Genomic DNA, 25,675 nt, shown 5'->3' on the forward strand with positions numbered 1-25,675 from the left:
CAAAATAGTCCTGGAATCTTAGAGCAGGAGGGGCTCCCTCTGGCGTGGTTCCCGAGTTTTACAGATAAAGAAATCACATCAGTGGTTTCCTGACCCTTAGGAGGAGGGGACCACTGGGTCTCTGGGAGCACAAGCCAGCGACCTCGGCACACCTTGGTACTCCTGCGCTGTGGCCAGTCCGGGATCTCAAAATTAGCCGCCCTGAATGTCACTAGATAGAGAACGCAGCAAATGGCGCATTCACCGAGAGAAAACACATGTGAAGTGGATGGGCAACGGCTTTCTCTCTTACTTCTCACATCAGCCATTAATTTTCTCCCTATTAAATGCCTCGAGGCCAACACTAACAAAATTAAATTTGACAGGGATGAATGTGGAGTCCTTAGAACTGAACACTCCACTCCACAAAAACAGGTTGGGGGAAGTGAGGCAGCTCTCGCGAAAAAAGTCCCAGGAGACTGAGTCACTGGGAACACCAGGTCCCATTAACAGAAGCACGGGGTCTGGAGAAGAGGAGGGGACAACACTGCTGTGCTCTGGGCTGGTCAGACCCAGCCTGGAACACTGGGTTTGGTGGTGAGTGCTGTGCTTCTGAGCACTGGGAGCTGGGAGCTGACCCAGAGGAGGGGGCGGGGCTGGAGAAAGATCTGGAACCCTCAATAATGAAATGGTTGAAGGAAATGAGGATGTTTGACCCAGGGAGGACTTTCATTTAAGGGAAATGCTTACATTCTTGATTCCAGGGGTGGGGAGCAATCTCTTTCACACTCCGTGTGCCGAAATGACTCCTGCCCTTCTCCCATAGCGCCCACTACTTAATGGGGGTAGTGGGGAGGCTGATGGGGGTGGGGTCAGGCTTCCAGCCTGGTAACAATGTCTGGCTGGGGGACTCATCTGGTCCCAACTGTTGGCAGCTGGCCAGCCACCTCTGGTCCTCAGTTTTGAGCTTTACTTTTTGTGCAAGGCCTGGACGGCTGGAAAACTAGCATGTCCTTCCATGCTGTTGGACACAATTCCTCTCTTCAGTGATTTGAAGAGTTGACACTTGATAGGTGATGGATTCTTATATTCCCCGGGATGATAAGTCATCCCTGTGGATGGAGTTTCGTGGAAGTAGATGGCCTCTCAGGAACTTGAAGCTAAAGCCGTTTGGAAAGAGAATGCCGTAGGAGGTGGTGAGGTCCCCGTCGCTGGCTGGAAGTAAGTAGAGGGGGAAGACTCAGGAACCTTCCCCAGTGCTTTGGAAGCCTAAGCCTGAGAGACTGCGTGAGTTTTGCTGTGCACCCAACAAGAAGATGCTTTTACAGATGCCCCATGCACGTGGCTTCTTAGACATCGCTGAGGGCCCCTGCAGTTGACAGGGTGCAGGAAGACCTAACAGGTCTGTCTGCCTTTCGGCAAGGCTGGACTCCAGTGATGAGTGAACGAGGCCCGCCGCACTTCCTCTCCCCTGTGTTAGCTTCCAAGGGCTGTTGTATAAGAAACTGTCACAACTGGGTGGCTTAGAAGAAACAGACTATTGTTGTCTCACAGTTCTGGAGGCCAGAAGTGTGAAATCTATGTGTCTGCAGGGCCCTGTCCCCTCTGAGTCTCTGGTAGATCCTTCCTTGTCTCTTCCTAGCATTTGGTGGTTGCCTGTGGTCCCTGACATCCCTCTATGTGTAGACGCATCGCTCTGATCTCTGTCTGTGTCTTCACTTGGGCTTTTCCCATATGTGTGTCTGTGTCCAGATTTCCCTCTTCTTGTAAGGACACCTGTCATTGGATTTAGGGCCGCATGAAGTCAGTGTGATCTCGTCTTACCTCGATTACATCTTCAAGACTGTTTCCAAATAAGGTCACATTTACGGGTATCAGGGGTTCCGACATCTGCAAAAGTTTTGGTGGGAGGGACACAGTTCTACCCATAGCAATGCCCGTTCCTTCAGTCTGTGCAGAAGAGCTTGGTGTGGGAGGAGGAAGGGAGAGGAAAAAGGAAAGAAAAGGAGAGGCGTCGCTGTGGGGAAGAGCGAAGGCAGAATATGTGCAGTCAACGTATCTCTGAGCAGAACGCCACGTGGCAGGAGCCAGAGCCCCAAGAAAGGAAAGCGTCTCTTCTACCATATAATCAAACTGATAAACCCTAACTACGGATGGTCATGCAGCTTCTAAAAAGAATGTGTTTAAAAATGTTAATATGTTGGACAGTGTGATTTCTATTTACAATTTCTACCAAATACAAAATATCACCCTAAATGCAGAGTGGAGGTTAGCAAAATGTATTGGAAGGACATTTGGAACTCGCATGTCTATACACAGGTGAATGTGTCAAAATCTGAGTTTTGTTTTCCGACTGAGTATATAAATATATGGTTTCCTCATCTCTGCCAAAGCACAATTTTCTTTTAGTGTTATCAGTGTTAGAGCAAGCTTTGGTCCCCAAGCCCCTCTGCTATTTCCTTCTAAGATTTCCAGCAATTTTTGGATTCGTATCAACTTACTGGTTTTTTTTGAAGACAAGTTTTTTAAAGTCAATTCTATGGGTATTGACCTAGAGAAGTTTGTATACATCAGTAAATGAAAAAAGCAGGTTACAGAGTAAAATGTATTGAATAATTCCAAGAGGGAGGCAGCTCTTCTGCAAACCAGTTAGGTTGGCCCTTATAACGCTAAACGAGCAACCATTGTATGACCCAGCAAGTGCACTCCTGGGCCTTCAACCCAGAGAAATGAAAACTTAGGTTCACCCCAAAGCCTGTACATGACTGTTCATAGCAGCATTATGAGAAACAGCTGGAAACCACAGCTGTGACTGGTGGAAACAATCCAGGTGTCATAAACTGGTACATCGATGCCATGGAATATTGCTGTGCAAGAAAAAGGGACAGACTGTTGATATGTCCAACAACTTGACGACTCCTCAGAGAATTATACTGAGTGAAAAGAGCTAGTCCCATGGTCACATGCTGTGTGACTCCATTTATAGAACCTTCCGGAAATGACAAAACCATACAAATGGGAGGACAGCTTGGTGGTTGCCATGGGTCAGTGTCCGAGGCTGGGGACAGGAAGGAGGTGGGTGTGGCTGTAAAAGGGCAGCATGAGGGATCCTCGCGCTGGTGGCATGTTCTTGACCGTCGCAATGTCAGTATCCTGGTTGTGATACTGTAGTTTTGTAAGATGTTATCATTGGGGGAAACCCGGAAAAAGGTATGTGGGATCTCTCTGTATTGTTTCTTACAACTGTGTGTAAATCGACATCTCCATGTAAAAATATTAATTTTTTTTTAAAACAAGGGGAAGCCTCGCGTACGTGCACACGTGTAGGTGCACATCACAAAGAAAGATGTGGGGAGACGCAGCAGGCGGTAGCCCCAAAAGTGTGCAGGGGTCAGGGGAGGAGGGAGGAAGGGGAGAGGGCTCCGTCTAGCCTACTTGCCCCTGGAAAATGCTTGTTCAGTATCTCCATGAACATCTTCAGTCTTGGGTGTGGCCTGCTCGAGCCTCTGCATCTCCCACCTCTGGCCACCCTGACACCAGCCTGTCCTGGTTCTGTTTCCTCTTGCTCACAGACGCTCATGATTCTCCATCAATTTAACCACTCACAAAAGAGTAAGACCCCTTGGGTAAAGGGTTGGGGATTTCTGGATCCCATAGCAACCTGCCTCCCTGATCCACCACCTTAGGCCAAGAATCGTCTTAGTGCCTTTCAAGTATTACCTCAGGTGATTCTCCTAAGAGCCTAGGAGATAAGGCCTGTGGTCATCCCCATTCTACAGATGAGGAGACTGAAGGGGAGTAACTAAGTTGTTCCTGCTTGACCTGGCAGAGTTCACTGTCTTCCGCTGTCCCTGACCAAGCCCCACCTGCCCACCAATCGCCCTGGAGGCCCCTGGGTCTTCAGGAAGCAGGGGTCCTTACCCAGCACCCCAGCTCCCTGAAGGCAGCAGCTAAGGAGCCGGACGTAGGGGAGAGCTTGGGGAGAGCTGGTAAGCCGGCTGACTGGTAAACAGGAGGAAAAGCAGCCAGCCCCCAGCTCTTCAGAGGCCTCTCCCGATTGGAAGCACCGAGATGAACGCTGGTCTGGCCCAGGCCCTGCTTCCTACCTTGTGCTCCCGACCAGGAGGTCAGACTGGGCGTGGGAAGGCCAGTGAGACGCTTGGCAGCAGCTGCAGAACAAGAATTGGCTCTGGTGGAAACCGCCCCCCACCCCACTCGGGCAGTGCAGGGATGTGGAGATGAGCCCCTGCAGGAGCTGGGGGCGGACCTGGCGTGAGGGGGTCCGCCAGCCAGGCAGAGCCTGACCCCCCGAGAACCCCCTCCACCTGTGTCCACTTCTGCACTGGCAGCTCCCAGACAGCAAGAGAGTGGGGGCTGGGAGAGCTAGACGGAAGATTCTGGAAGGGAGGACTGGGCTGTCCTCCTGCAGTTACTGAACTACCCAGGGTACCCTGCCTCCCACCCTGTAAGGCAACTTCTCCGAGCAGGGAGGGGAAGCCAGGCAGAAGAAGGTCTCGACTTTTCTGGCAGTTTCTCTTGTTCCATCTTCTCTTCCTTCTATCACACTGAGTGAGGCGATTAGAATCACGTTACCAGCTGTGTGCAGATTTGATGTGTAACTTAGGAGGGATTCACCATAATTGTGTGCTTGAGAGAGGGAAAGACAGACAGACAGACACCATGGGGGCAGATTTCATCCTGACCTACCTGACCCGTAGCATCCGCCCCACCTTCAGTCACAACCCCTCCCCCTATACAGGTCCTTCTCAGCTCCAGAACTTCCCACCCTGGGCAAATACACAGCCTCCTCCTTGGCCTCAAAGGCCTCCTCCTCCATCCCCTTGGGAAACTGTCATTTTTCAAGACTTGGCTCTGCAGCCCCCTTGAATAAGGGGGTCTCTTGTCCTGCTAGCCCAGGAATTTCTGCTTGAGTCCTCTTGTCCCTGCGTGGTTACTGATGGTGGCCTCACTCTCATAGGTGTCCAGATGTGGACTGGAAATGATACGGTCACCTTTGGGCACGTTTCTCCTGTGCAGTTCTTCTCTGTGTGTGCCCATCACCCCCCACTAGACCCGGGGACCCCTGACCGGATCGTTCTTCTCCCTCCGCGCCCAGAGCCAGGCACGCACGCAGCACGTGGATCTGGAGTGCGTGCACTTGGAGCCCACGCACACCGACCGCACTCTTCTCCTCTCCTTTCCTCCAGGGATCTATAAAGGCCACTGCTTCCGGATCAATCACTTCCCAGAGGACAACGATTACGACCACGACAGCTCGGAGTATCTCCTCCGTAAGTGTTGAGAATCCCTCCTTCATGTGCCAAGCAGGAGTGGGTGGCGGGTAGGCGGCTGGAGGAGAGATGTACCCGTGGGAGTGGGTGGGGTGCTGTTCTCTGGGTGCTCCTGTCACTCCCTCTCTGACTCAGAATTGTTGGTTCAGAGGATGGCGTTTTGTTCAAGGCTGGGCATCCCAGTGGAGTTACTTGGCTGATAGGATCATGCCGGAGGAGACTGGGGCCTGGGAAGAGGAGATGAGTCTGGGGCATCCCAGCTCCCCGGGGCTTCTGGGCATGGCTGTCTTCAGAGGAGTGGTTGCTGCAGCCAGTCCTGACAAGCAGGTTAGAAACATAGGCATGCCCAGTCCCAGCATCCCTGGGGGGCTCTGACACCCCAAGGACACTGCCCTGCCAGCACTGGATTGCCCACCCCTCCCCACACCACCCAGCATTCTCCTCTTAAAAAACCAGATTAAGTCACACACTGAGGAAGCCCGGTGGGTGCCAGGCAGCCTGTGGAAGAAGGTGAGGGAGGTAGCAGGACCAGCCTCGGACATGTGGGTCCTCAGTGTCTCCAGCACCAATTGGTCGAGCTGTCACCTCTGCCCGTGAGCTGCCCCTGCCCGGGTCCTGTGGCTGGGCTGGCCCCCAGATGGGAACCCAGAAGTCACAGAATATACTGAACCCCAAAGGACGAACAGCACTATGCCCTAAATCCTGATCTCATCCCTGGGCCTGTGGACACCTCCCTGGGAGGAAGGATGGAGCCACAGCCCAGGAATGAACCTGGAAATGGAAAAATCAGCACCGTTTTGAAGTCATTTTTCCCTTTTGCATTAGCCAAGACACACGCAGAGCTGCTCCCAGCAGCTCCCCCAGGGGCTGGTGCCAGCTGCATTTATGGAGAATCGATACCAGCATCCTCAGAGGGAGCACAATCCACTCTGCACCTGCTTATGGATCGTTTTTTCTAAGAGAAAGGATTTTGGTTGTGAGTCATCTAGTGAAATGAAACAGCGTGTGGTTCCCATGGAGTCTGGGGCAGTGTCAGGATGCTCTGGCCAGGCCCAGAACCTGAAATAATTTGGCCAGATCTGCCTTCTATCTCTCCTCCCTTACCTTCTCCTCTTCCTCCCACCTGTCCTCTCTTTCTGCTTTCTGGGGGTCAACACTAAACCAAGCAAATGTTATTCCATAGGGCTGCCACAAACGGTTGTGCAGGTTGCACACTGCACAATTCAAGGGATGTTATTTGCATAGACAATTATATAAATAACACTCCGTGAGTTGCACAGTGCATGGCCTGCACAGCCATCTAGGGCAGCTACTGGTGCTCAGCCCAGCCAGAATGGCTCAATTGAAAAATCAACCCTGCCTCAGAACCTGCCTCTTTCTGCACCCCCCAGGGCAGTTGGGTGGTTCTTAAGGCTCTGAGGGCAGATATGCCCCAGTGACCAGCCTTGGGACTGTGGGGAAGGAAGCACTGGAGAAACAAACCATTCTCTCCCACTTCCCACTTGAACTTGCCCCAGGTTATGGGAGTTGTCTCTGCTGGTTCTTCCTCTTTACTCCCCACCCCTGTCCCCTCACGGTCTCCAGGGTACAGGAATCTCTTGGTGGATGGGCCTCATGACACATCAGCCCAGAGGTCAGATGATACGGCTTCCCAGGTCCCAGCAGGAAGCAGAGAGTCTGCTCAAACGGGGTGAAAGGTCATTTAGTGAAGGACTCATTACAGAGGGGTGGGCAGGGCTCAGGGAAACTTGCAGGGGGTGGAGAGCACCCCGGGGCTAGCAACAGAAGGAGCCCTACACCCCTCGGCCTGAATAGGTGGGAGAATCAGGTATAGTCACCTGGACGAGGGGCGCTGTGAGAACAGGGCCTCCTGGCAGGAGTGTGGCCTTTATGAAGGAATGCAGCCACTCATCCTTGTCCGCAGGAAGGGAGCCAGAGGAATAACCGTCTCCCCTGCTCTCCTTCCAAGCCAGAATGAGGGGACCCTGATGATCTGGTCCCTGGCATCGGCCTCCCTGGGCCCAGAGCAGGATGGGGAAAGGGGGTCCGAGGATCTGGAAGGGCAAAGCGAGGGTGTACCGCACACTCGCCGATCCAGCTCCAGGCCCCCGCTGTCCTCAAACTCTGGCAGTGGTGTCCTGGGGCAGGGCGTGAGGGCTGGGGGTGGCAGGGTCCCAGCAGTGATTTTCCAAAATAAAATGATGGCGACAGCACGTCAGCAATTAAAGCTCATTTGGGAAGGAAACGTGGGGAGACCGGCTGGGTTCATTAACCAGCCCAGAGACACCCAAGGAGGAGGAGGGGCGGTGGCTTCGGGGCCTGTGATGTCGGCTGCTGGTGGAACTGGGGTGGAAAGTGCAGCCGACTCTCCACTCAGGGGCTGCGGAGGCAGGGAGAACTGACCCTGAAAGCGAGCTCGGAGTGCAGGTGCCTGTGAGCTTGGAGCCAGAGGGAGGAGGCAGCATTCCAGGACAGGCCAAGGTCTCTGGCACTGCGGCCACCCGATCTGTGTTTCCCTGATTCCCTGCCATTTCTATTCCACTGGCCCCACTGGCCTCAGGAGTTCCTTCCCACTTGCCCTGGGCCTGGTTCCCCTTTTCCAGGCTCCACTTTTCTGGTTGGGTGGATGGTTTCTGTATTAAGCCTCAGGAGTGCTCATGTCAGGGCTACTGGGAGTCCATGGTGTGCCTGCAGGTGAATTAGAAGGAGATGCTCATTCTCTGAGCAAACGCAGGTCCTCGCCAGGGCTTGACATGGCCCCAGGGCATGGGCTGGACATCAGCCCCGCTCTGTGCAAGACCCAGCCTGCACCAATGGCTGGCGCCTGCACACCCAGAGCCCCAGAATGAGCTCATGTGGCAAAGGACAGCGCTCACATGACTTACCTGGGCAGGATGGGCGGCTCTGAGCCCGGCCCGACCTCAGTGATTTTGGAGGGTCCAGTCTCCCTTCTCTCCTGTGACCCGTTTGCAGAACGAGGGCATCGAGGGGGACCTGATCCTCCTTTTCTGGCCAGCACAGCTCAGAGGCCCATTTCAGAAGCGCAGAGGAAACCTCCTCCCGGAGCCCACAACTTCAAGAAGGCAGAGAGGGGAGGAGGAGGAGGTGGCATAGAGAAGAGCTTCATTTAATGCCCCAAACAAACCCCTCTCTGTGCGGCAGGGGCACACACTGGTGGGCTTACAAAGAAGGAGACAAACGCTGCCTTCAGAGCCTGAAACCAGCTCAGCTGGCTCAGGAGGGGGGCCTGCCAGTGCTCCCTGACTCACTGTCCCCTGCCGGGGCCACCCAGGGTCCACGGAGCTGGGACTTCTCCTGGGCTGGGATGCAGGCGCAGCAGGGAGGCTGAGCTCGGGGCTCCTCTTCACGTGCCCTCTCCCTTCCTCCCGCCCCTCCTCCCAGCCAGATGCTAAGGAAGGGGGACCCGCATCCCCTAGGTCCCTACTAAGTGCTTTCTGTACCTTATTCCATCAAATTCTCACCACAACCCTCGCAGGTGGTGCATCCTTTTCCTAAGGCCACCGTAATAAATTACCACAGAGTGGGTAGCTTAAAACAACAGAAACTTACTGTCACACAGTGTGGAGGACAGATGTCTTCAGTCAGGCGTTGGCAGGGCTATCCTCCCTCCAAAGCCTCTAGGGGAGAATCTTTCTTTGCCTCTTCCAGCTTCTGGTGGCCCCAGCATCCTTGTCCTGAGCAACATGACTTCTTTCTCTGTCTCTGTCTTCACATGGCTTCTCCCCTTGTGTCTCCTCTTCTGCCTGTGTCTTTTCCTTTCTCATAAAGGCACTTGTCATTGGATTTAGGGCCCACCCGAATCTAGGATGGTGTCATCTCGAGATCCTTAACGTAATCACATCGGCAAAGACCTTTTTCCAACTCAAGTCATACTTACAGGTACCAGCAGTTAGAACCTGGACATAGCTTTTGGGGAGGGGTGGGCCACAGTTCAGCCCCCTACAGGTAGGTATTACTGGTCTCCCCTGGTTATAAAAGAGGGGACCAAGGTGGTCAGAAGTTAGATGCCCTGGTCACCCCACCAGGAAGCAGCAGAGCAAAGGTGCAAATCTTACTCTGTTGGACACCATTCCATGGATTTCCAACTCTGGCCAGCTGCCTCCTTCTCTCTGACCTCAGGAGGTCCTGAGTTTCTGCATCCTCGTCTGTCCCCTGGAGTGACGATGATGACGATGGCGCTAAAGGCTGTCACTTCAGAAGTGCATGCTAAGACCAGGCCCTGTGCTGAGCCCCTTAGGTGTGCAAAACCAGCTGCAGGACGTGGGTGCTGTTATGAACTGCTTTCCACTAACAGGGAAGCCCAGTTTTAGGTGATGTGACCAAAGCCACACAGCCAGCATGTCACAAAGCAGGCTACCCAGACCCACTCAAGCGAAGCCTGTGTCCTCAGCCACCCACCGCAGCTGCCTGTCTTGCCTGCCGCTCCCCAGCCTCCTGGAGGCTTCGTGGAGATGGTGTCCATGAAAGGGCCTAGTGGGCTGTGAGGTGTTGTCCGACTGTGTTTTCCTGGCTGTTGTGGTGGCTCCCCTGGTGGCACTGACTCCTCCCTCCTGGCTGGCAGAAGTGTGACCCACACCCCGGAAGAGGCCAAGCGAGATGTGGACAGTTATGACTCCAGGCCACTTGGCGTCCGGGGGGGTGACCAGCAGGCCTGGGCTGTCACTTGGATCTGGTCCAACTGTCCCCGCCTCGGCTCCCTATCCACCTTGGGTCTCCAGGACCAGACGGGAGTCTTGGAGTCAAGGGGAAGGGCCTTGAGAGCTTTGGGGCTTCTGGCCAACGCCCCCGGCCCTGCCCCAGAGGGCAGCTGGTCTCACCACCCTGTCTGCTCTGTCTCCCGCCGGCCCAGGCATTGTGCGTGCCTCCAGCGTCTTCCCCATTCTCAGCACCATCCTGCTCCTGCTCGGCGGGCTCTGCATCGGCGCTGGGAGGTTCTACAGCCGCAAGAACAACATTGTGCTCAGTGCCGGCATCCTCTTTGTGGCTGCAGGTGAGCTGCCCGCTCTGGTCCCCGCTGCACTGAGTGCTGGTCCTGCTGGGGGAGCGGGTCGGCCATAAGATCACTGGGCGTCATTAACATCAAAATTCCAGGGGGCCAGGCAGGGGGTGGGGAGCAACTGCTTATTGGGTATGAGGGTCTCCTTCTGGGGTGATGAACATGTTCTGGAACCAGGTAGAGGTGGTAATTGCACAACATGGTGAATGTGCTAAATGCCACTGAATTGTGCACTTGGAAGGGTTAATTTTATGTCATGTGTATTTCACGTCAATTTGGAAAAATAATAAGTCCAGGTGTGTAAAATGCCACAAAAGGGCAGTGCTAGTGCCTTACAAGCCTGTACCAGGGGAGCCTGGCTGAGTCGGGGCGTCAGGGAGGTACCCAGAGGGACTCACGGAAACCGAGACTTGAAGGAGTTGAGCAACTGCAGACAGGGTGAGGGGGAACAGGGCTGGCGAGGGTGCAGAAGCAGAGAAGCCCAGTGTGCCCGGGGCAGGGGAGCAAGAGGGCTGGGGCGGGAGCGGGGCAGACGCCCCCTTCACCGGGGCCATCCTGATTGCCCAAATCTCCTGGCTAAGAGATGGGCGGCAACACCTCTATGCCACCCCTATGTCGACCCAATGAAAACCCACAGAGCTGTGGGTAACAGTAACACACTCCCGGTCCAAGTGGTAGAGTGCTTGCTTAGCACGCACAAGGCCCTGGGTTCAATCCCCAGTACCTCCAGTAAGTAAATAAATAAATGAATAAACCTAATTACCTTCCCCCCAAAAAAACAAACCAAACCAAACAAAATGGCTTTACACTGTCGCTCCTCCAAGCCTGGATGCAGACAATTCAATGCCTGTCCCCTCTCCCCTCACACTGCAGACATGGGAGAAATCCAGGCAGGAGATGGGTCAGTGTTTATTCACCATTCAGCAGAGAACCTGGGTTTTCTGGCCTGAGTTGCTGGGGTGGTGGGTGCATGGAGGGGGTGTCTGCGGGACAAAGCTTGGCCAGTGGCATCCTTGGGACTCTGGGTGGCTCCTGAGGAGTGAAGATAACAGTGCAGCAGAGGTCCCTGTCCTGTCTGGAGCAACAGGAGCCATCTGACTTCGTAGGCCCCATTCCAGTGAATAAATGCGAGAAATGTTAAGATGCTCAGCAATTCTTTCCTAAATTGTTACCATAGCTCCTTACACGGTCCTAACAGCATTTTTGCTTTTGAAGCACCTTTCTTTTTTCTTACACCGGACTGGTGAGGTGGAGCAGTACAGGGGAGGCGGCCGGAGCTGGGCCGAGGCCCTGTGCCCTCTCTGCATCTGGTCTCACATCCTAATACTGTGAGGGTGGCCATGAGAATCCCAGTAGCTGGTGGTCTTGCCTCCTTTGCTGAGCTCAGGGAGGGGCCTCGAAAGGTGCCTGGCCCGTGTAGGTCCCCAGAGGTCCTCCTATCTCCATCTCTTCTTGTGTTCCCTTGGAGAAGGAGGATGACTTCCTTTTGCATCATGGACCTGAGGGGCCAGAGCGATTCAGAGACCGGCTCAAGATCTCCCAGGCAGGTCAGCAGAGCTGGGGCTCCTGGCTGTGCTTCTCATGCTCTTTCTTCTACGCCCGTTCAGCTGTCATCCCCTTCCAGGGCAGTCAGTGTATGCGTGTGTGTATCTGAGGGGGGGATGTGTGCATCAGGGTGTGTGTGCGTGTGTGTGTGCGCATGCGCATGTGTTGGGAAGTTAGGGTCTCCTTACCAAGAAGCAGCGTCCTCCTTCCACGCAATTTCCCTGCCCCGTCCCTTCTTTCCTCTCCTTGAAGCAGTCAGATTTCTCCAGGTGTGGACCCTTATAGAAATCCCTGCTGTGGCGTTTGAATGCTGCCCCCGTCCTTTCCCGAGGAAAGGAAAGAGGACGTACACTAACACGAGTGCCCGGTACTCCGTAAGCACAAGCCCCTCATCCCAGCTCCTGAGGAGGCAGGCAGGTGGCTCAGGCAGCTTCCCTGAAGTCACACGGTGGCAAAGACACGGCTGAGCCCAGGGTGGTCAGCCTTCAAAGTGAGGTGCCCCCACTGCTGCCCGTTTCCCCAGGAGGAATCATTTCAAAGGTATGTTCAGAGGTGCCACATCACCAGAGGAACTACAGAGCCCAGGGCCCAGAGACACTCAGCTAAAAACAAGGATCCAGCCAGAGAGAAGAGGACGCGGCAGGCCAGCAAGGGGACATTCATTTGTTCCCATTTACTCCCTGGTTCATGGAGCTTTGACTGTGGGCCGAAGCAGCCAGGCCCTGGGGCCCATGCAGGGCCCAGCCCCAGGCCACTCCAGCCCCAGCAGCGAGGTGAGACAGGCCTTGAAGAATTCCACATGGGAAATGATCAGAGCCTGGGGAGAGGTAAGATCCAAAGGCTGGGAGAGTCGGAAGAAGATGCAGCAACTTCTCTGGGAACACAGAATCTGCTGGGATGTGGCTTAAGGAGCGTTCTTGTGACTTGTGTAGAATACGGGGTAGGGAAGGAGAGACAAGCTAGGAGTCAGGGAGAGAAGGGACAAGAGAGGAGGGAGGGAAGGAAGCAAACGGTGAGCATGAAAGCCCATGTCGGGGAGGGTTCTTCTGGAACATAGCAGAAGGGGCGAGGGGCCCAGACTTAGAGCCAGTTTGCTCAGGGCTGGATCTCTGGTCCCTTAGCAGGAAATACGCTAACCTATCTACAGTGAGATCGGTGCAGTAGGAAAATGGACAAAGGACCTGGGTGGGGCATAGACAATACAACACGCTACTTTACTATACAACACAGTAGCCTGTAATAGAACTTAAAGCAGGCTCCCTGTGTGCCAGGCATGCTGTAAGTGCTTTGTACCTAGTAACTCATTGGATCTCCACAGCCAGCCAGTGAAGTGCGCACCACTGGTATTCCCATTTTGCACATGAAGACCCTGAGGCACGGAAAGGTCATTTGTCCAAAGTTCCAGAGCTGAGAGTTGGGAGAACCAGGATTCACACCCAGGCAGCTCAGTTCTGCTCAACCTCACTTGTAATTAGAGAAAATCACGTAAACACAACAACAGCTTTCACCTCCCACATCAGCAAAGATCCAGAAGTTTGATAGCACAAATTGTAGGCTGTTGAGATATTTTGTGCCCTTATGGAGGGGTCTTGGGCGGGGACTCTGAATTCAAATATAACTAAACTCAAGATCCTGGGACAGAAAAAGGACATTAGTGGAGACCCCAGTGAGATCCGAGGAAAGGCTGGAAGGTAAGTGAGTAGGAATGTAAGAGGCAGGATTCCTGGTTGTGACACGTGGACATAGTCATGTCAGAAGTTAATGGGGGAAACTGGGTGGGGAGTTGGAAAGGGGCTCTCTCTGTACTGACTTCACAACTCTTTAGTAAGTCTAAAACTATTCCAAAATAAAAGTTCGTTTTTAAATGCACACGCCTGATGAGGCAGCAGTTTCTCTTCAGGGAATTCATCACAGTTGTACGTGCGTGTGTGAAATGGTGTAGCCACAAGGCTGTCTCACAGCAGAGGGCTGGTTAGATGTCCCTGCGGCGGGTGCCACTTACAGTTAGAGACAGTGCTTCGTGTCCTGATAGGGAATCGTCTCTCAGGTTGTCTGTTAAGTAAAAAGAAAGGGGGCTAAAGAGTACTGTGCAAAGAAAAAAATAAATATATGTGAGAGAGACTGGATATGGTTATAAGAAGGATATATATACCGAAGAAGATTAACAGTAGCTGCCTTCAGGAGGGGAGCTGGGCAGCTCAGAGCCTGTGTTTTACTGTATACTCACCCGAACTCTGTACTTTATTACCCATTCAAAATTAACTACTTTTACTTAAAAGGTAGCAACCAGAACAAAGAAATACCTATCAAACGGGGAGGGGCCAGCAGCCCCGCCCACCGCCACGCCCACGGGCCCACCACGCCCACAGCCCCTGCTCCGCCCACGGGCCCCCGCCACGTCCCCCGCCCACCGGCCCAGCTGGGGTCTAACCTCTACCTCTCTCCCTCCCGCCCCACTCCTGCTTCCTCTTACAGGCCTCAGTAACATCATTGGCATCATCGTCTACATTTCCAGCAACACAGGCGACCCCAGCGACAAGCGCGACGAAGATAAAAAAAACCATTACAACTACGGCTGGTCTTTTTACTTCGGAGCCCTGTCTTTCATTGTGGCTGAGACCGTGGGCGTCCTGGCTGTAAACATTTACATTGAGAAAAACAAAGAGTTGAGGTTTAAGACCAAACGGGAGTTCCTCAAGGCTCCCTCCTCGTCTCCCTACGCCAGGATGCCGAGCTACAGGTACCGGCGACGGCGCTCGCGGTCCAGCTCCAGGTCCACCGAGGCCTCTCCCTCCAGGGACGCGTCTCCGGTAGGGCTGAAGATCGCCGGGGCCATCCCCATGGGCGAGCTGTCTATGTACACGCTGTCCAGGGAGCCCCTCAAAGTGACCACGGCCGCCAGCTACAGCCCCGACCAGGAGGCCAGCTTCCTACAGGTGCACGACTTCTTCCAGCAGGACCTGAAGGAAGGCGTGCACATCAGCATGCTGAACCGGCGGACCACCCCGGTGTGAGCCGCCCTGTCCTCTCTGCGCCGGCCTCTCCCCGGATTGGCTGTTTGTATCCTGCAGGGGGGGGGGCATCTGACCCTTAAGACGACGGACTGAAGCCAAACCCCACCCTCCCCAGTCTCCAGAATGCATCGCGGGCTGGCTTGGAGCAAAGCCCCCCCCGAGACCGGAATTGGAAGCAAGAAGGCTAACTTTATCCCCCAAAAGGGTGTTTGGATGCCCCACGGTTCTGAAATCTCCCAGGAGGCCCCAGAGCTCTCCTGAGGCTGTGCAGCCTTGAGCAACCTGGTAAAGCAAAATCGAGCCATTATCTCCTCTTGGAAGCAAATCTTGCCGGAAGAACAGACTTTCCGGGTTTTCCCTCCCAGCCTGGGCGCTGGGCCACTGGGAGGGCCTCGCGGGGCACAAGGGGGCCTCTGAATGCTGGATGGTTGCTTTTGAACCTGAAGTTCCTGTGTCTGTGAGCTGGAGGCGAGGATGCTGAAGCTTGCCCCCTTCCTCTTCTGTCTGTCTGTCCCTCTTTCTTGGGCAGTGGCCTATTGTCGAAATAACAGCAATCCTGTGGCCAACTGGTGCTTTGGCCTTTGTGCTATCCTGGGCCGGCTTCCCTCAACCTGAGGACACCGAGGCCCATGGAGGAATCTGCAAAGGGGGAGGCCTTCGCTGGCCTGGGCGTGAGGTAAAGGCCAGAATCTGTCTTTGGCTTTCCTCTCTGCTCCTGGAAGTTTCTGCCTCACATAGAAAGGGCAGAACACACTGACTGTACTTGAGCATCTGGAAGATTCCACCGGTCAGAGGAAAGGTGGCCAAGTGGCCTCTTGCTGTATCCTCCCCACCCCTGCCCACTGGCCTGAGGAGTGGCTCTGCCCCTCATGGTGGTGATAGGGGGCTGTGGAGACAGACCCTCTCCCCTCCCCATGGTGTTTGGGAACAGAATCCATGGCCTACTGAACGGCAACCAAAAAGAATCAGAACAAACATCCATTTCCTGGGTGGTTACTAATCCCGACTTATTGCAAATACCAGGAGAGCAAGTTACATTCATCCCCTCTTAAAAAGCAGCAGCAGCACCTGCCCCAAATCCTATAAGTGTAATTTATTCTGCCACCACCTGAAAGGGCTCAGCGAGGACGTTTGAATGCAAGGCCGACTTGACGTCTCAGCACTTGGGAAGCCAGGCGGCAGGTTCCATGTTTGACGTTTTCCCAACCATTTTTCCCCCTCCGGAAGCAAGCAGAGAACGTGGAAGCATGTCCGGGTTCAAAAGGAAAATGTCCTGGAACATGGAGCTGACCTTCTTTTATATAAAACACGTGCTTTCTAAAGACAAACCCTTTCTTACTTTTTGAGACTTGGTAATCATTCTCGAGCAGTTGTCTGTGATCCCGGTAGCTGTCGTACTTAGAAGTGACAAGCAAATTCTTACCTCAGCCATCTGTTCCCGGACCCCCCTGGGTGGACTCGGCCCCTAGGAGTTCAGATCCAGGTCATGGTCATCGCCATCCTCCTCTGCCCCACCGAGGGTATCTCCACATGTCCCGCCCCCAACAGACTGCGTGCCGGGGGCCCCTCTGCACTTGCTCGAAACCCCTCCCTCCCGTTGAGGTTGGCTTTGTGTGGTTTGTTCAAGCATGTACAGCAGTGAATGCTGGAGTGTCAGGGCTCGTGGCCTGCCCCTGCTGTGGGCCCACCCCGTCCCGCCCCCACCTGTCCACCCTCACCCTCTCCATGCCATGACACCATCTCACTGGGCTAGAAGGATGGGGGCGACATCTGGGGACACATCCCCCAGCCAGGCCCCGAGACTCTGCCTCTGTCACTTCCAAAAACAGGCAGCCTCATCCTTTCTTCTGCGTCAGCCACCTTCCCACCTGCTGCCCCGGAAATTTCTATCATTTCCTGGAGAAAGCTGTGTTCCAATGAATCCTACCTCTTGCCCAGTCCCAGGCAGAGAACGCGGGGCCCACTCTAGGGACCAAGAAAGTAGAAGGAAGTGACAAGGAGGGACAGAAGAGCAGGGAGCAGAACAACCTCAGACCCTCTGGTCTTCACAGCCTTTCTCCCCACCGCCGCCCCGGGCTCTGGTCCACCCCCTCTCCTCGGGCATCCTGGGCATCTCGGAGGGGCCTCCCTGGGGAAGGGAGTGGAGCTAGCTCCCCCGCCCTTCACTCAGAGACTCTGTGCCCACGGCGGGAGGGGGTGGTCTGAGCCTCCTTCCTCATACTCCCCCCACCCCTACCCTCTCCATCCAGCCCCTGTGTGTTTCGCCAGTTAAGCACCTGTGAATCCTGTACCTACTACTGGTTTTGGGTTGTTAGTTCTGTCTTTTTTTTAATTAAATAAAAACATTTTTAAAATGTTCTCTTCTTGATGTAGGGGGAGGGGGAGATCGCCCTTCAAGTCTTTGTGGGCACATAGTGTCCCTGGGAACGGGGAGAAGCTGGGGACCCTCCAGGAGAAGAGGAAGGGAGGGTGGATTCTGTGCTGAGCAAGGCCGGTTTCTCTGGCTTTTGTCCAGGTCACTGGCCACCTCCCCAGCACCACCAGCTGGGTTTTGACTTCTGGGTGGTGCTGTGGAGATGCCTTTTCCCAGATGAGCCAGAGGGACAGGCCACCTCCAGCGTGGTGGGGGCATCTGGACAGCTGAGCCTGCCAGGCCTGTCTTCAGAACCTGCAGGGTGGGACCAGCCCGACAGAGCCTCAGCCTCAGGGTCCCTAATCTGCCTGGTGGGGTTCCTAAGGAATTCAGTAACCAGCCTCCTTTCCCCTCCAAATCCTAAGGTGACTGAGAAACAGAGGGAGGAGCCCCGTACCAAAACCGTGAGCTTTATGCCTGGAGGGGCTGGATGGAAAATATGGCTCCAACCAGAGGCCAAACGAGACTGAGCCATCCAATCCTGGGCAGTGCAGCCGGCCATCTCCAAGGGATGGAGAGAGGGACCAGAGTGACCCTTCTGATCGACATACAGCACAGGCCCCCACCAGTCACAGTATAACCCGCCAGCTTCACCCTTGCAGGTGGGCACTGGCTGGATGTCAGCCCTCCCCTCTTGGGAGGCACTGAGGAGAGACGTCAGTGCCCTCCAGTCCTGCTCGAGCTGCAGACCCGGGCACTTTCACATCCAATTTCACATTCCCTTCTCTTTCAGGACTAAGACAGTGAGTTTTCTTCCTGAGAGCCCCGGTCTTCTCTGACCCTGTTGGAGTCAAGATGCACCAAACTCTTGAGCCTCCTTCAAGAGCACTTTGGTGTCACGAAGGCCTTTCCCACCCTGGTCCCAGCAAAGTGCTTTGAGCAGGGAGGCTGAAGACCCAGTGTCTCCATGAGCCCACCCTCGTGGCTGCAGGGACCACTCCGGCTTGTCCGAACTTTCAGCCCTGGCTTTCTAACCCTCTTTCCTCCTGCCTGAGATGGGCACTAGGGAAAACTGATGCTCCCAGATGGGCTGGGCCACGAGGCCCAGGGCCCAGGGGAGCTCGGGTCCCATCCCACCAACTGACCCCTGCCGAGCTCTGGGCTCAGGGCTCCTCCAGCCTGGAGCCAGCCCCGCCCGTCGTTGGCACCATGCGCCGGAACTTCTGTTTATTCTTAGCTCCGAGGAAACTCTGGCTCAGCACAAGCTCTGCAGCCGTCCTGGGCGGACTCCTGTGCAGCCTGTGTTCAGTGACACAGTGTGGCCTCTCTGTTCGATGTGGGGCTCACATGGTCGTGCATTTTGTTCAACTAAAACTCTTGCCTCTGTAAGTTGCAGAGTTAAATCCACAAGAACTGACAAAGAAGTGGATGTTCTGGTGCCCTGATCAAAATGCCACCCAGAGTGCCTGCCAGCCCCCATTCACCCTTCACTTGTATTACTCAGAGTAAACTAACGACATAACCAACAGCCTGGAATGCAGACTGGCTTAATACAATGGAAGTTTATTCCTTATCTGTGAAGCCCGATCAGCTGGGTGGGTAGGAGGTGCTCTGTTCCACACGGTTATTCAGAGATGTAGAGACCCACGCTATGGAGGCTCCACAGAGAGTGTTGTAAGAGGTTTCAATGGCCTGGAAAGTTGTAACTTCCCCTTCTGCCCACATGCCGTTGGCCAGAACTCAATCACATGTTCACATCTGAGAGCAGGGAAGATGGGACATGTAGTCTAGCCCAGGAGGAAAGGAATACAATTTGGGGGCATAGCTGGTCAGTTTCAGCTCCTGGTCTGTGTCTTTCGGCATCTCCCTCTTTTGCCTCCCCCTCCCCAATCTTTGTGGGAGTGCCTATTTGAAACTGACACCTTTGCCTGGGACTACATCAACTTCTGTGTGTCCTGAGCCCCTCCTTCAGCTCCAAAGCTAAAATCTGGGCTCTTCTCTGCTCCCAATGCCCCATCTGTAAAATAGGTCCATGCTATCTTCCTTCTTCGTAGGATGGAGGAGCAGGCTTGGGCTCAAGCCTTGATTCAAACAAGAACCACAGAATCACTAGACACTATGACCAGCAGGAGTGGCTGGTACCTTAGGAAGCATCTCATTCAATGTGCACATCACAGGAGAGGAATCAAGGCCAAAGAAGGAGGTGAGGGGGACGTAAAGGAAGAATAAAAGGAAGGAAGGAAATGTTTTTTTCGCGAATTTTTGTGACAAACTCGTCAAGCGGGGGCGATTTTGCTCTCAGGAGACATTTACCAATGTCTGGAGACATTTTTGGTTGTCATTTTGGTTTGGTTGACAACTTGGAAGGGGATGGGACTGGCATCTAGGGAGTGGAGGCCAAGGATGCTGCTGCACATCCTACAGTCCACAGGACAGCCCCTCCCTCCACCCCCAAGAATGATCTGGTCCAAAATGTCAGCAATCCCCAGGCTGATTTTACAGTGAGGGAAACTGAGGCACGGGAGGGTGACGATCCCACAGCGAGTGTTTGGTATTTGCATCTGTGGACATAATATGAAAATTCGTGTTTATCCTCAGTATTTCCTTTCCCTGCAACACACTCCAATTTCTGCCTTTCTTCTCTTCACTTTTGAGCCAACAACTTTGAAAAGAGAGGTTGGGGGTTGAAGAAGGAAATAAGAAAACAGTCACTTTTCCCCGGTGGGGGTAGTGGATACCTTATCCCTGGGTTTGTGACAAAAGGCTGATGGAATTGAACCGAACAGGCAGCGGTAGAAACAGCCCAGAATCCTGGCCCAGCACGACACCAGGACTCACCGCTGGCCGTGTCCTCCGCCCACACCCGGCAGCTGCAGCGAGAAGGCCAAGAGCCAGAAAGACGGAGATTAAATCCTCCAGTCACCCAAGCTCTCTCAGAGCCCTGGTGCCCTCCCAGGTCAAATAAGGAGGGTAATGCTTCCCTCCCAGTGCTGTTGGGAGAATGAATTAAACTTTAACTTAAGCAAACATTCATAAAGGCTCCAGCTTTACAACTGGTCTTCGTGTGAGGTTTCAGGAGTGTCTGTTGACTAAAAACACTCAAGGAATTTCCCAGAAAGAATTGTTCCTAACAGCCCTGGGAGGTGGTGCTCTCAGAGCCAGGCCGAGCGCATTGCACTTTGGTTCTAGAGAAACGTGTCATCCAGCTGACCCAGGCACAGTGTGGTGCACCCCTCTCCCCGCCCCCCAAGAGAGCCCTCCCATCCCAGTGGCTTCTCTGGTTGACACCCATCCACTTCTGCCCTCAGTGGTCCCCAGGCGGTGGAGTGGTGGCCATCAAGGCAGCCACATGGCTTCTGCTTTCTTTGCAGGCCTTGCAATCCCCCAAACCCCATCGGGACGTTCCCAGTTCCATGCAGGTGATACAGGCAGCAAAAGGCCCGTCCCAAGCAGTCTCGGGTGCCCCGGGAGCCAGGCTGCGTGGGGAGGGGTCCTGTTCTGGGCACCTAGCATGGAGCTGGCAAAGAGGACAGGCCTGGGGGGAGGGAAGGCTTCCTGCAGGGAGCTCAGAACCCACCAAGTGACTTCATCTCCCTGCACTGGTTCCTAATATAGCACCCCTGGCTGCCCAGCCCTGAGATGAGGGGTGGGGAAGGACCGAGGGGAGAGATAGCTGCTCAGGGACCTTAGAATCCAGAGGGGCAGAGGGGACAGGTACACCTGATACAGGTATTTTTAAACTTGCAGCTTTCCACAAAACTGCCGGTATGACTTCAGGAACAGAAGACTGCGATCAAAGAGGGTATGAACCCACTTCCTCGTGCTCACAACAACAGGAGAGGGGGCTTGGAAGGACCTAGGTCCTGACCTTTGTCCCCTGATGAGTGTTCTTGGAGATACATTAACCCCCTGTCGGATCTCCAGAAACCACAAATTAAACTGCCAATAGCCAGGTGCTTTTCAAAACAGACAATACTTACGCTTTTCTCATTCTAAAAGTATTACATTTTACCTTAAAAAAAAATCTAAAAAATACAGAAAAGTTAAAGAAAACAGTATCAGACAAAATGCCAGCACCTAAGCACAGGTGAGGTTTCAGTGCACCCAAATGTACATGGGGCCTGGCTTAATATCATGCCCCGTTCACTGTTTTTCATCCTGAGGCTCCTCCTATGTCTTTAAATATTCCTCGGAAACATAGCCTTTAATGACTGCATAAAACAGAGATCCCGCCGTTTATCTAACTATTGCTGGATGTGGGTCTCCGGATCTTAAACCAAGTCTGAATGGGGCCAAAGTGCTGGGATATTCGGGAGGCATCTGGTTAAGATCTGGTGACTTCCCACTATGAACCTTGGGCCTGGCTTTATCCTAGAGGCTGATGAAAAGATAAGGTTCCAAACCATCACTCCCACCGTCCTGGGGGAAAGCCTTCTCCGAGGGCCTGGGAGGCCATCCCGAACCCTTTCTCATCACTGTCCTCTCCTGAGCATCTCCTGGCTACTCCTTCACGTCATCAGGGTCTTCATCTTTGGCGGAAAGCCCTCCTCTGTACCCCAAAGTCCTGCCACCATCAAACTGAACCACATCTACGTCTCTGGGGCCAACCACTCCGGCTCCTGGTCTCACAGCTCTCCTGCCTTCTCACCTCCATTGACCATCTGACCTTCTCACCTCCACCGACCTTCACCTCCAACCTGGATCTTGTCTTCACCCCTGACTGTCCCCCCACCCCGTAATCCTCAGGGCCATCGTCCTGCCCTCTGACCACAGCTTCCAATGCTCCCAACTCCTTCACCACCTCCCTCCACTGCACCCGTTCTCCAACCTCACCAAGCCCTTCTGGGCCTTGTCCTCTCCATTTTCACATATTGACTCTTCCTGGCTGCAGGAAGGCCCAGACAAATGATGGCAAATCAGCATCAAAACTCACCCTTGCCATGGCCCTCAGTTTCCTTGGCCTCTTTTCCTTGGTGGAGCTCCAACCCTCTTTCAATCTCACCTCTCATCTTCTCCATCACTACACCTGAGCTAGAAGGTGATGCCAGAAAAAACTCAAGCAAACCATAAGTCAGCGCCAGTGGTGGGCAGAATAGCAGCCCCCAAGGTGTCCAAGTCCTCATTCCTGGAACCTGTGTCTATGTCCCCTTACAGGGCAAAAGGAACTTTGCAGATGGGATTAAATTAAGGATCATGAGATGGGGAGATTTTCCTGGATCATCTGGGTGGACCCAGTGTCACCACAAGGGTCCATATAAGGGAAAGAGGGAGGCAGGAGAGTCAGAGAAGGAGACGTGATGATGGAAGCAGAAGTCAGAGTGATGGGGTCACTGACTTTGAAGATGGAAGAGTTCTGGGTCCCGTGGACAGAGGTAGAAGCTCACAGGGTGGAACTGGCAACAGAAGATCCAAGCTGAAAGTGTAGGGGGGAGATGAAGGGGCAAAAATAGATTGAGACCAGTTGGTGGTATCCTGTTTTTTTCTAGTATGTTAAGATCACACACCCAAGGCCATTTCTCAGCCGAATTAAGCCTGAGCTCAAAATTAGATCCACATATTGCCAAAGGGTTCATTCGGCCCCCACCCAGGTGTGCCCTGACCCTGGCTCTGGGAGATGTTTTCTTTCCCCTAATTATGTCTGGTCCTTCTTGGGAAAATAGCAGTCCTTTGGGATAAATGAAAGCTGGTTCGTCTGAACGTGTGCAATACAACTCCCGATTCAATGAGTGTGGCATCTCTACTGCGAAGACCATCTATAGAAAATGTCAGGTCTTCCTTCCGACTTGATCACAGAGGTGATGATGGTGCCCTCCTGGGGTGTCCCTCAGCACCTAGAAGCAACTTAGCCATTGGTCCAAGCTGTCCTGGGTCTGCCCTAGCTGGCATTTCTTATGTCCCTGTGGCCTTAAACCACATAGAAATGTCCTTTGGGTCATCTGGTGGAGTCAATTATTTGAGTTTCTGTCCCCTTCTTTTCAGTCCATCCATCCATCCATCATTTAATAAACATTTATGAAGATCCGACCCTGGGCTTAAATCCACGGAGGTTTCCGAGGGGACCCAGAATGAGTACATAATACAGTCTTATACAGTCTCACCATCTCTGCCCTCCAGAGGTTTACAGCCTATCAGAGAGAGCTGATCCACCTGCAGTCTATAAGTAACCGTGATAGCAACAGCCCCCCTGGATGGACTGCTTCCTGTATTAGTCAGCCCGGGCTGCCATCGCAGAAGACCGTAGACAGGGTGGCATAAACCACAAAAATGTATCTTCTCACAGTTCTGGAGGCTGGATGTCCTAGATCAGGGTGGGTTCTGGTAAGAGCCTTCTTTCTGGCTTTTTTTTTTTTTTTTTTTTTTTTTGCCTTCTCACTGAGTCCTCATGTGGCAAAGAGCGAACAAGCTCCCTGGTGTCTCGCCCCACCCTCTTGACCTCATCTAAACCTCATTACCTCCCAAGGCCTTGGCTGAAAATGCCATCACGTTGGGGCATTTAGGGGCGATCTAACTCAGCCCACGGCACTCAGCACAGGCTGAGCTGGTCAAGCAGACTCCCTGGAATCCTAGAGGGAAGGGCCGTTAGAGGGGTTGATGGCTTGCTGGAAGCCGCGCAGCTGGAGGCCAGCAGAGCAGCGATCTGACCCTGGGGCAGATCCGGGCCCCACTCCCTAAGATGCCCCCCTCCCTGACTCCCCGGGGAAAGGGAAAGACTGTGTGGAGGGTGCTGGCGTCGCCCAGTCCAGGCTCCCAGCCTCCCCAGAGCCCCCTTCCTGGCCAGCAAGGCCCTGGGGAGCAGAGCAGACAGCCCGACAGTGGCCTTGAGGATCAGAGACCAGTAAGCCGAGCAGAGAGAGCAGACTTGCCTGCAATTCCTGGTGCTGCCGACCTCGTGCTAGATTTACACAAAGTCTACTTCAAAAGGAAGCGGCCATCAATCTTTCATGTTTCTGCTGGCAGGGTCGGAGGACTCAGGACCCCTGCGTGGCACAGGCCTGCCCCTCACGGAGGGAAGGTGCAGTTCGGCTTCTCTGATGGGCCTGCGGTGTGGCGGCCGCTGAGGCTGAGTGCACACGCGGGCCAGGCTCCCCCCACCCCTGTAGGGCTCGGAGGCCCTCAGGGGCTCCTGGGACAGGACGGGCCAAGAGGCCCACCCCTACCCACCACACCAGGAAATTCATTTTTGGTTCTTCAAGTGACACCACGTTTACTCGTAGTGCTAAACTTAAAATCGCTTCTTTCCAGATATTCTGTCATAAAACACAAGAACCTTCTTGCCCCCCAGCTGCTGCCTGGCACACGGCGGGTCTGCCTCAGGCTACCCAGTGCCCCCTGAGACCTCCAGCTGCCTGGACCCTGAAGCTGGGCTCACATGGGCGATGGGAGGGGGCTGAGGCCACGAGTCATGTCCCAGCTTCTGAGAGTCCCTGATGGGGAAGGCCCACCTGTCTGGAGACAGAGTCACTCTCTGAGCTGAAGCAGGGCAATGACAGGCATCAGCAAGTCACTGGGCAGTGACAGGTTGGGGAGGGGGTGCAGGGAAGGAGAGGAGGGGGCAGAGATGAGGAAGGTGCAGAGAGAAGCTGTGGGGAGATGCTATCTGGGTGCAGAGGCTTGTACCGGGGAAGTTCAGCTGTAACTGCTCTCAGGCCAGCCTGGGGCCAGAGTCGCGAGGTCTCAGCCCTGGAGCTTGTTCACTGGGTTTTCCTGGCTTATGCCATCCTCTCTCTAGGCTGCAGGGTCCCTTCATCAGTCATGACGGGTTTCAGGACACGCTGCCTCAAAATACTGCGTATTTTCCTTGGTGTATTGCATGTGTTCAGCTGAAGGAATCTGAGAAATGGCAGGTGCAGGAAGGACTCTCTGACCCTCCCCTGAACCAGGTCATAAGATTCTCACGAGAGAGGTGCCCTCCTTGTACCTGGAAGAAAGCAGCAACCGTTTCACAAATGCAGAGGAATCTGAATGAACAGACCTTCTTTTCCCCCCAGTTTCCTGCCCTCAGCTCAGATCCTTTTGTCCTACTGTATTTTTCCACTCTCCATCACACCTCGTATTAAAACGCTCTGCCTTAGATCATTAACTGTTTATCCCTGGATGAGGCGGGGGCGGTGGAGGTTACAGAGAAGGAATACAGAAAGAGTAAGTGTCACTTTTCTCCTCCATATACAAGAATGTGGTTGCATTTTTATAATGAATGTGTTTTCATGTCGGGAAAAAAAAATTAAGTTAATACAATAAATATGCTGCTCAGAAAAAAAGACACTCAGGTTTAACTCTTTCTTTAGGTCTTCATTTTTCATGAAGTCTCCTGTGCCACTTAAAACTTGTATTAATTTATATGCTTTTCTCGTTAATTTGTCTTTTGAAAAGACGGACCTGAGCCTAGAACTTAAAAGGGGTGGAGGACAAAGACATTTTCCCTCTCCTACTGTCACAATAGATCTTGAACCACTGGTTACGAGTTTGGGCTCTGGGT

General features: G+C 53.7%; 1 protein-coding gene across 1 annotated transcript in view; it reads left to right on the plus strand.

The window, feature by feature from the left end:
- Positions 1–17,200, plus strand: part of CACNG4 (calcium voltage-gated channel auxiliary subunit gamma 4) — a 57,580-nt gene extending 40,380 nt beyond the window's left edge. The window contains exons 2-4 of the mRNA XM_032457037.1: positions 5,187–5,270; positions 10,141–10,281; positions 14,308–17,200. Of these exons, the coding sequence (XP_032312928.1) occupies positions 5,187–5,270; positions 10,141–10,281; positions 14,308–14,846 (764 nt within the window). The 3' untranslated portion in view covers positions 14,847–17,200. The remainder of the gene's footprint in view (positions 1–5,186; positions 5,271–10,140; positions 10,282–14,307) is intronic.
- The last annotated feature ends 8,475 nt before the right edge of the window (positions 17,201–25,675 follow it).

Source organism: Camelus ferus, chromosome 16, assembly GCF_009834535.1.
Source record: "Camelus ferus isolate YT-003-E chromosome 16, BCGSAC_Cfer_1.0, whole genome shotgun sequence".
Lineage (NCBI taxonomy): Eukaryota > Metazoa > Chordata > Mammalia > Artiodactyla > Camelidae > Camelus > Camelus ferus.